The sequence below is a fragment of the Pseudochaenichthys georgianus genome, chromosome 1, assembly GCF_902827115.2.
Source record: "Pseudochaenichthys georgianus chromosome 1, fPseGeo1.2, whole genome shotgun sequence".
In the NCBI taxonomy this organism is placed as follows: Eukaryota; Metazoa; Chordata; class Actinopteri; order Perciformes; family Channichthyidae; genus Pseudochaenichthys; species Pseudochaenichthys georgianus.
The window spans coordinates 26,656,439-26,665,731 of NC_047503.1; the positions used below are offsets into that span (position 1 = coordinate 26,656,439).

Below are 9,293 nucleotides of genomic sequence, written 5' to 3' on the forward strand. Positions count from 1 at the left end.
GCTGTCTGGTCTTCACCCTCGAGCCCGGCCCCCTGAGAGCCGCTGTCTTCGCCCTTGAGCCCGGCCCCCTGAGAGCCGCGGTCTTCGCCCTTGAACCCGGCCCCCTGAGAGCCGCGGTCTTCGCCCTCGAGCCCGGCCCCCTGACTTTCCCGGCCGCGGTCCTCTCCCTCGGGGCCAACCCCCTGACTCTTCCTGCCGCGGCCCTCGCCCTCGGCCCCCTGACTCTTCCTGCCGCTGCCTTCGCCCTCATGCTCGGCCCCCTGAGTTTGCCGGCTGTGGCCTTTTCCCCACCATGGACTCTGCCTTGCCCCCGGGCCGTCCGCCCGAGACCCCCACCTTGGACTATTTCTTGCTCCCGGGCCGTCCGCCCGATTCCCCCTTCTCGGCTTCTGTCTTGCCCCCGGGCCGCCCGCCCGAGATCCCTTCCGGGTCCTCCACTGTGCTCCTGGGCTGTCAGCCCAAAAACCCGTCCTCCAGACCCCCTCCACCCACCCTGGTGGCCCTAGTTTTGTCTGGTCCTTCTTCCTGTGTTTTTCCCCTGTCGTTAGTTTCCCTGGTGTGTCTAATTGTCTGATTGTGTTTACCTGTCGCCCTTGTGTTTCTCCTCCCCTGCCCGGCTGTTTCTCATCTTGTGATTACCCCTCCCTGTATTTAGTCTGGTCTCGGTCAGTGTTGGTTCGTCTTTTGTTTGTGACTGAGTTCACCGGTGAGAGTTCTGTTTTGTCCAAGTTATTTTTATTTATCCTTGAAATAAAGGCATTTTTCAGCATTATCTGCATTTGGGTCCTGCTTGCTTCACTCACCGTAACACTAATTCCTGCAGAAACCTTATTTGTATATATCATTATTTGTATTTAACTTAAAAAATAATGAACAATTATGTTTTAATAACGTTTAAATTCCAAGTTTGTATGAAATAAAACTAAATTAATTGAAAAACCAAATTATATATCTGAACTACATTATTTGTACAACGTAAAAAGATGGAAAACACTGTATTTATACTGAGTGATGTAATGTGAACTTCTTTCCACTTGCCCTACTGAGCCAAATTCTTATTTGTTGACAGCAACTGCACAACCTGTTAATAATTGGGTGGGCAAACTAAATAAAGTTTGTACCGTGGGAATGTGTGAAAGCTACATTTTGTGACATACTATTTAATAAGCTAACTAGCTATCTAGCTAACAACTTTCACTCCTAACGTTAGCGTTAGCCAATACTATCCAATTTATACTCATAGGCATATTCAAATTCAAATTCAAAACCTTTATTTATCCAGGTAAAATCCCATTGAGATCAATGATCTCTTTTTCAAGGGAGACCTGCAGCAGTAGGTTCCACAAGAAGACATAACAACATAAACAACAGAACAACAAAAGGACATCATACAGCAAAATGTACAGGGATTATAATTTACATATTTAACCAGGTTGGTACAGGTACCAACAGCATCTGATTTTGCAGCATCCAACCGAGCTTTAAAAACATGTAGTGGTACTAGCTTGGTAATTTTCCATTCTTCTTGCAGACTGTTCCAAGTTAGTGGAGCTGCACATCTAAAAGCTTTCTTCCCTAAGACAGTCCTAGCACTTGGCACATTTAATAAAACCACAGCATGCGATCTCAGGCAATAAGTACTTTCAATTCGCAGAGAGATCAGGGAGCAGATATAAGATGGTAGTTTATCCAACATGGCTTTGTAAATGAAAAAGTACCAGTGACTAAGCCTCCGTACAGTAAGTGATGGCAAAAAACCGCCTTGGTATACAGGGTACAGTGATGCGTAAGTGCTTTACAATTTGTCAAAAATCTCAGTGCACTGTGATACGCAGCATCTAACTTGCTCAGGTAATTGGCAGGTGCATTCATATAGACCAGATCACCATAGTCCAGCACAGGTAAAAAGGTCACAGTGACTAGCCTTTTCCTGGCCTCAAGCGAGAAACAGGACTTATTTCTGTAAAAGAAACCTAGCCTAACCCTCAGTTTTTTAAGCAGGTTATTGACATGAAGTTTAAAAGTGAGACAATCATCAAGCCAGATACCCAGGTATTTGTAACAGGTAACCAATTCAAGTTGTATTCCTTGCGTAGTTACAATATCGAAAGCAGTCTGTATTTTTAGCTTTAGCTTTAGAAAAGAGCATTACCTTGGTTTTATCCACATTTAAAAGAAGCTTAAGCTCAGAGAGCTGAGTCTGAATAATGTTAAAAACAGCCTGTAATTTAACAACAGCCTCGTTAATGGAGGGACCTGCACAGTACATAACGGTATCGTCCGCATAAAAATGTAAGGTTGCTCCTTCGACATTTTCACCTAAACTGTTGATATAGATAGAGAATAATAGCGGACCTAAAACTGAACCTTGTGGTACACCATTAGTGATGTTTAACCACTCAGAAGACAGCCCATCAAACTGAACACATTGGGACCTTTCAGAGAGGTAGTTCACAAACCACCCCACTGCATGGCTGGATATGCCAATACTGGCTAGCCTCTGCTTCAAAATGCGATGATCGACGGTATCAAAAGCTTTAGATAGGTCAACAAATAGAGCTGCACAACTCTGCTTATTATCTAAAATACTCGTAATATCATTTACCACTTTCATTGTGGCAGTGATGGTGCTATGTTGCTTTCTGAAGCCTGACTGATGTTTAGACAGGATGTCATTTGTACATAAAAACTCCTTTACTTGTTCACTCACTAGGCGTTCAAGAACCTTAGCCAGAACTGACAATTTAGAGACGGGTCTATAATTGTTTAATAAGGTGGCCTCCCCTCCTTTTAGTATTGGCAGGACATAAGCTGACTTCCATACTTTTGGGATTTTGTTCATGCTGAGAGAGAGGTTAAAAAGAGTAGTAAGAGGTGGAGCAATAAAATCTGCAGCTATCTTTAAAAAGAAAGGTTCTACGAATCTACGTTGTCCGGACCAGCCGGCTTTTTAGGATCTAGCTTGGTTAAGACTTCACGAACAACATCAACAGTAAAAGGAGTAAAACTGAAAGGGTTTTCCAGACCACATTGTTCTGAGTCACCGACTGTGGTGTTCACAGAAGCAGAATTAGAAACAGAATGAAACAGAGAGCCACAGGACACAAAATGCTCATTAAAACAATTTAACATGGTGGCCCCATCCGATATAGTGCCAGATGCTGTGGTAAGGCACGGAGGTAGCTCATTTCGGATATCACCGGTGGATATCGATTTTATGGCTTTCCAGAATTTTCTAGGGTTGTTCAGGTTCTTTGTGGTAACTGACAGATAATACTTAGATTTAGCACTTTTGACATGTGAAGTGAAGCTATTTCTTAGCTGCCTAAAACGCAGCCATTCTACCTCTGAGCCTGATTTCCTAGCCTTTGCCCAGGCCTTGTTTCTCTCATGTAGGAGACTAGATAATTCAGCAGAAAACCAAGGATCCCTTCACTCTAAATGTATGCAGGGGTGCATGTCTATCAATGATCTCCATAAAACCAAGATAAAAATAAGACCATGCAGTCTCAACATCAGCACACAAATCGATTTTTCCCCAATCAAACCCAAACACATCATGCACAAAACCCTGCTCCACAAAATGTTTTATGTCTCTCTTGATGATAATACGAGGTTTAACCTTTTGGACTTTTGTGTCCCTAATTGTGGCTACAACACAGTGGTCACTCAGATCATTCGCAAATACTCCCACAGCTGAGTATTTATAGGGAATATTAGTTAGAATGAGATCAATTAGGGAGGATTTATTTGGGGACTTAATATTAGGGTGAGTAGGACTGTCAACAATCTGAGTAACATTTAAAGAGATACAAAGGTTTTTAAAATCCTCTGACACTGTAGTTAACCAGTCCCAGTTAAAATCTCCAAGTAGCACTATTTCCTTGTAGTCTAGTTGCGATAAAAGATTTGCTAGCGAAGAAAAGGAGTCCTTGACAGCTGAGGGGGGTCTGTAACAGTCCACCACCATGATCTGTTGACCCTTTGCCACTTCTATATTTAAGGCTAACAATTCAAATTGCTTACTGATAGATTTGGAAACTAATGTGGATACACTGAACTTATTCTTAACATAAATGGCAACGCCACCACCTTTATTAGGCCGGTCGGTACGATACACATTATAACCATTTAAGGCAATGTCAGAGGCCAAAATAGATTTGTTTAGCCATGTTTCTGATAAAACAATGACGTCAGCGTCAGTCGAGCTCGCCCAAATATGGACAAAATCTAGTTTACCTAACAGACTGCGCACATTCAAGTGGATGAAACCCAACCCAGACCTAGCTTTAAAATCAGCAGGAGTAGCGATGTGACTACTACTACTGGGCGGACCAGGGTTAGGTTGTACATTTCCTGACAGTAATAACAACAAAAAAACCAGGCATCTTTTCCTCTTAAACGACACACATACATTGTCATCTACTTTAGAATCACCAGAAAAGTCTGCGAGAGTGTGATTAGAGCTTAAGAAGCAGTCCTGAAGAACCATCATCGCAGGAAAACAAAAAAGACAAACATATTTTGTCGAGCAGATTGTCTGTGACAATGCAACCGGTAATTGTTTGTGTAACACATCCGAACCTTTGCAGGGGATACCCACTGCGGGTGGCAGAACAGACCTGAATCCAGTAGACTCCTCAGAATGACTAGAGATCTTCTCATAGTCCAAAATAGTTAACAGGCACAGCAGAATCCCGATATGGGCCATTTTCCCAGACCAGCACACAGAATCCGCGATGTTCCTGGAGCAAAATCAGCACAGCAGCAAAGGACAGACGAAAGCAGCAGCGTGGTATCCCCGGGGTGAAAGCAGGCCTCTGCAACAGCAGAACCAGGACAGGTGGAAAGCAGGCCCCAGCCGTGGTAAAATCCTCCTCCGCACAGCAGCACATGCCCGGTGGAAGCAGGCCAAGCCCGAATTCACTCCGTCTCTCCTCGACTCCGGGGTAAAAACCTCTCCAGTGCAGCCTTACTCTACAGGTGGGAGCAGGCCTCCGTAGATCGCAGATCGCAGGCAGCAAACAGGTGGAGCCGCTCCGTCTCTTCGCGACGAACAGGCCTCCGTAGATCGCAGATCGCAGGCAGCAACAGGTGGAGCCGCTCCGTCTCTTCGCGACGTCTCCGGAGGAAAAACACCTCAGTACAGCCGTACTCGACAGGTGGGAGTTGGCCTCCTTTGCTGTTTTCGGATCAAAAGTTGTGTTCAAGGGCAATACGACGCATATAAACGCTGCTGAAGGTTCATCCAATGTCTCTGTGTCACTTTGAAATGATTACTGATAATCCATCATGATTATATGATGGATTAATAGTAATATTGTTACAGTCTACACTCAATCAGGTAAAGAAACACAAATTATTCAAGTAAGTTTTATTTGGGTCCACTGTAATTGCCTTATCAATATACAGTGTGTATATATATATATTTATAATGTGTAAATGTAGGCCTAATATGGTTTTATTGTTTATGTATCTACTGTACGCCTCTTATTTATTGTCACCCAAACACATGGTTTATCACACACCACCCAATGCAGGATTGTTTTCTAATTTAGTTGAATTTACTGCAAATCTATTTGTATTTATTATTTGATCATTATTCAAAGTTGTTGAGGATAAATAACAAGAGGTGTGCATTGTGTCTCATGGCATGGGTATGCGCATGTTAGTATATATAATATATATATACTGTAAAACACTCTGTTACTGTTAGGGTTGTTAAATGTTCATATCCCACCAGATTAGGAGACAGATTTCCCTTTGATAGAGATTCAGAATATTTCTTGCTATACCATACTGTATATCCTATTTATTTATATTCACTGTTTATGTCTACTGTATGTTTTTTTATAATTATGTTCAATGTGTTACTTTTATGAAATCTTTTGAATATATATGCAGCGAGGAATTGTGATAGTTTTTTTTCTTTCCCAAGGTTTGATTCAACTTTCGTGCTACTGGGTGTTTTTCAGCTCTATTTGCTGTGACTCAGTTTTAAATGTACCTTTTACGATCAACATGACCTTTGACAAAAAATGTATTTGGTTCCTTACAGTAAAAGAAAAAAATACCAACATATACAAAAAAAGATGATGTTATTCAGCCATGACAGGCTTACATTTAATCAAGACAAGGAAAAGCAACAGCACATAAATCACGGTATTTCTCCTTTGCATGTTGTGGCATCCCAACAGGTGGAGGGCACAGGGTGACAGGGTCCACATCTGGTACAGAAAAGCTGAAGTTCATCACATCTGGTTGCTCTTTCTGATGAGTGAATCCAGAGTGACGCTGTTTGGACGGTTCGGTGTCATCATCCAGGGAAGGAAACATAACGCCCTGTCCGTTTTGGTGTTTCTTTACACCATGGTTCCATTTGTAGAACCCAGAGTCAGTAGGAGAAGATAGTGGAACTTGATGTTGCTGTAAACTGTCCACATCTGGTAACGAAAACCTGAAGTTCATCAGATCTGGCTGCTCTTTCTCACGAGTGAATCCCATGTGACGCTCTTCAATGTCATCATCTACTGATGGAAAGTTGATGCGTTCTACATTTTGGTGTTTCTTTACACCATTTTTCCCTTTCTTGAACACAGTGTCAGTAGGATGTTGCTTGAAAGTGTCCAAATCTGGAACAGAAAAGATGAACTTCATCAGATCTGGTTGCTTTTTCTGATGAGTGAATCCCATATGACGCTGTTTAATGACATCATCTACTGAAGGGAACATGATGCTTTGTCCATTTTGGTGTTTCTTTACACCATTGTTCCATTTGTAGATACCAGTGTCAGTAGGAGAAGATAGTGGAACTTGACAGTGCTGTACTCTGTCCACATCTGGAACCGAAAACCTGAAGTTCATCAGATCTGGTTGCTCTTTCTGACGAGTGAATCCCATGTGACGCTGTTTTGATGGTTCACTGTTCCCCTCCAGGGAAGGGAACATGATGTTTTGTACATTTTGGTGTTTCTTTACACCAGTGTTCCCCTTTCCGAACACAGCGTCAGTAGACAGAGGCAGTGAAACCTCTCGGGTCATCGGTTTGGGCTGTTTGGACGGTTCAGGGTCGTCATCAAGTGAAGGAAACCCAATGTTTGGCCACCCCGGGTTCTTCTTCTTATTAGTGTCACCACTTTCCCACACATCATCATCAGGTGCAGGTACTGTAACATCAAAAGCCCTATCACTGAGTGGCACCAGACATGCCACCTCATCGTCCAGAGAAGGAAACCCTATGACAGACACATGAGGGTACGTCTTCTCATTGCTACTCCCTTTGTCCAACTCACTAGGAAGTGGCCTTTGAGCAGGTGTAACTTCAGGAGGCAACAGGTTAGGACACTTTGGGTCTTCATCCAAAGAAGGAAACCCAATACTTGTTACATCTGGGTACGTCATCCCTTGAAAGTGACTCACATGGCCTGCAGCATCCAAAGGTGCAGCGCTTTGATTCAGTGGGACATCACTAGCCGTTACACTGAGAGGCTGGGACATCAGACATGTCACCTCATCGTCCATAGAAGGAAATCCTGTGACAGACAAATCAGAGTATGTCATGTCATCGCTGATCCCCTTGTCCAACTCAACAGGTGGGGGACTTGGTGGAGGCAACATGTCCGGACATTTTGGTTCGTCCTCCAAAGAAGGAAACCCAATACTCTTCAGATCTGGGTAATTCTTCTCTTGGAAGAGTCCAATGTGACATGCAGCATCAGCAGGTGCAGGGCTTGGAGGCTGAGGAACATCACTAGCTATCAGTTTGAGAAGCTGGGTCATCAACGAGGCAAACTCATCGTCCAGAGTGACGTCTTCAAAGTGACTCACATCACAGGCCGGTGCAGGGCTTGAAGTCAGAGGGACATCACGAGACATTTGACTCAGAAGCTGAAAAATCAGACATGCCAATTCATCATCCAAAGGGTCAGGGTGCGTCTCCTCAATGCGGATCTGCCCGGCCAACTCGATAGGTGGAGGTCTTGGAGGAAGTGGAGCTTGTCCAAAAGGCTGGCTCATGAAACAGGCAACCTCATCATCCAGAGAAGGAAACCCAATACTTTTTAAATCTGGGTATTTCTTCTCTTCAAAGTGTCTCACATGACATGGAGCATCAGCAGGTGTAGGGCTTGGAGTCAGTGAAAGATCACAAACCTTTTCTCTGTAAGGCTGGTTCATAAAACAGGCTACCTCATCATCCACTGAAGGAAACCCAATGTCTTTTAGATCCAGGTTCTTCTTCTCAGGAGTGCTTCCTTTGTGCAGCACATCAGGAAATGGATTTGGAGGAAGTGGAATCTCATGAGGCAACACATTGGGACGCTTTGGGTTGGTGTTTTCATCCAAAGAACGAAACCCAATGCTTTTCAGAATCTTCTCATGACAGTGAAGCATATAAAGGACAGCCTCGATAGGAGGAGTACTTGGAGGCAGTGGAATATCACAAGCCATTACACAGAGATTCTGGGTCGTAAAACTGGCCAGTTCCTCATCTAGAGAAGGAAACCCGATGGTTTTCTGATCTGGGTACTTCTTCTCATGAGTTTTGCTCTTGTCCAACACAGCAGGTGGAGGGCTCGGAGGCAGTGGGACCTCCTCAGCGAGGCAGTGCACAACGTGTTTCTTTGGCTGATGTTGAAAGCTGCACGAAATCCAATAAAGACATGCTTAATGTCCAAAAATCATTTTCAAACCTTTATTATAAAACTATTATGTGCTCAAGATGACATCTTACAAATTTTATATTTTGAATAATTTGAAGTCTAACCCAAAACTTACCTGTCTGTTTTATTACAAGGACCCGCCTTATTGTGCGTTTTCCTGATGCGTGACCCAGAGCCTCTTTGGTAGAGGTGATGGTCATTTGCCTAAGAAAAGATTATGTTTGTGTTTGTTCATTTGTGTTTTGAAATGGTTTCAAGTATAGGAGTAAATCATTTCATATTTAGCAGTTGTAAATATTTTTTTATGGGCATGTGACAAAGAAATGTAATGTAATGTCTGATTGTGTGAATGTGAAATAAAAGGATTTTGTCTAGTAAGAGTATCTTACCATCGTCTGAGCCTTTTTCAGGCGTTGCTTGGACCAAAGATCCATGATGGACTTGGTCGTCTGTTTTGAAGGAAAGATCCACCAAGCCTTACTTCAGTGATGTATTTCAATCTTCCTGATGCCCACAAGCTGTTTCTTTGTTGAAATATCTCTTGTTTAGTAAAATATTTGGAGTTTGAAGTTCACAGGTACCAACGTACGTAGTGTTTCTCAGTTGTGGTGCAGTGAGTAGACTGGCTTCAGA

General features: G+C 43.1%; 1 protein-coding gene across 1 annotated transcript; it reads right to left on the bottom strand.

Annotated features, from left to right (window-relative positions):
- Positions 1-6,093: 6,093 nt before the first annotated feature.
- On the bottom strand, positions 6,094-9,293 carry LOC117454683 (uncharacterized). The gene is made up of 3 exons (XM_034093811.2): positions 9,050-9,293; positions 8,776-8,864; positions 6,094-8,638 (listed from the first exon to the last, which is right to left on the bottom strand). The coding sequence occupies exons 1-3, from the start codon at positions 9,092-9,094 to the stop codon at positions 6,124-6,126; spliced, it is 2,649 nt and encodes an 882-aa protein (XP_033949702.1). The 5' UTR covers positions 9,095-9,293; the 3' UTR covers positions 6,094-6,123.

Coding starts and splice junctions, on each gene's coding strand:
- LOC117454683 (XM_034093811.2), bottom strand. CDS start 9,094: ATGGATCTTTGGTCCAAGCAACGCCTGAAAAAGGCTCAGACGATG. Junction 8,865..9,049: donor TGAAAAAGGCTCAGACGATG/GTAAGATACTCT, acceptor ATCTTTTCTTAG/GCAAATGACCATCACCTCTA. Junction 8,639..8,775: donor CCTTGTAATAAAACAGACAG/GTAAGTTTTGGG, acceptor GATTTCGTGCAG/CTTTCAACATCAGCCAAAGA.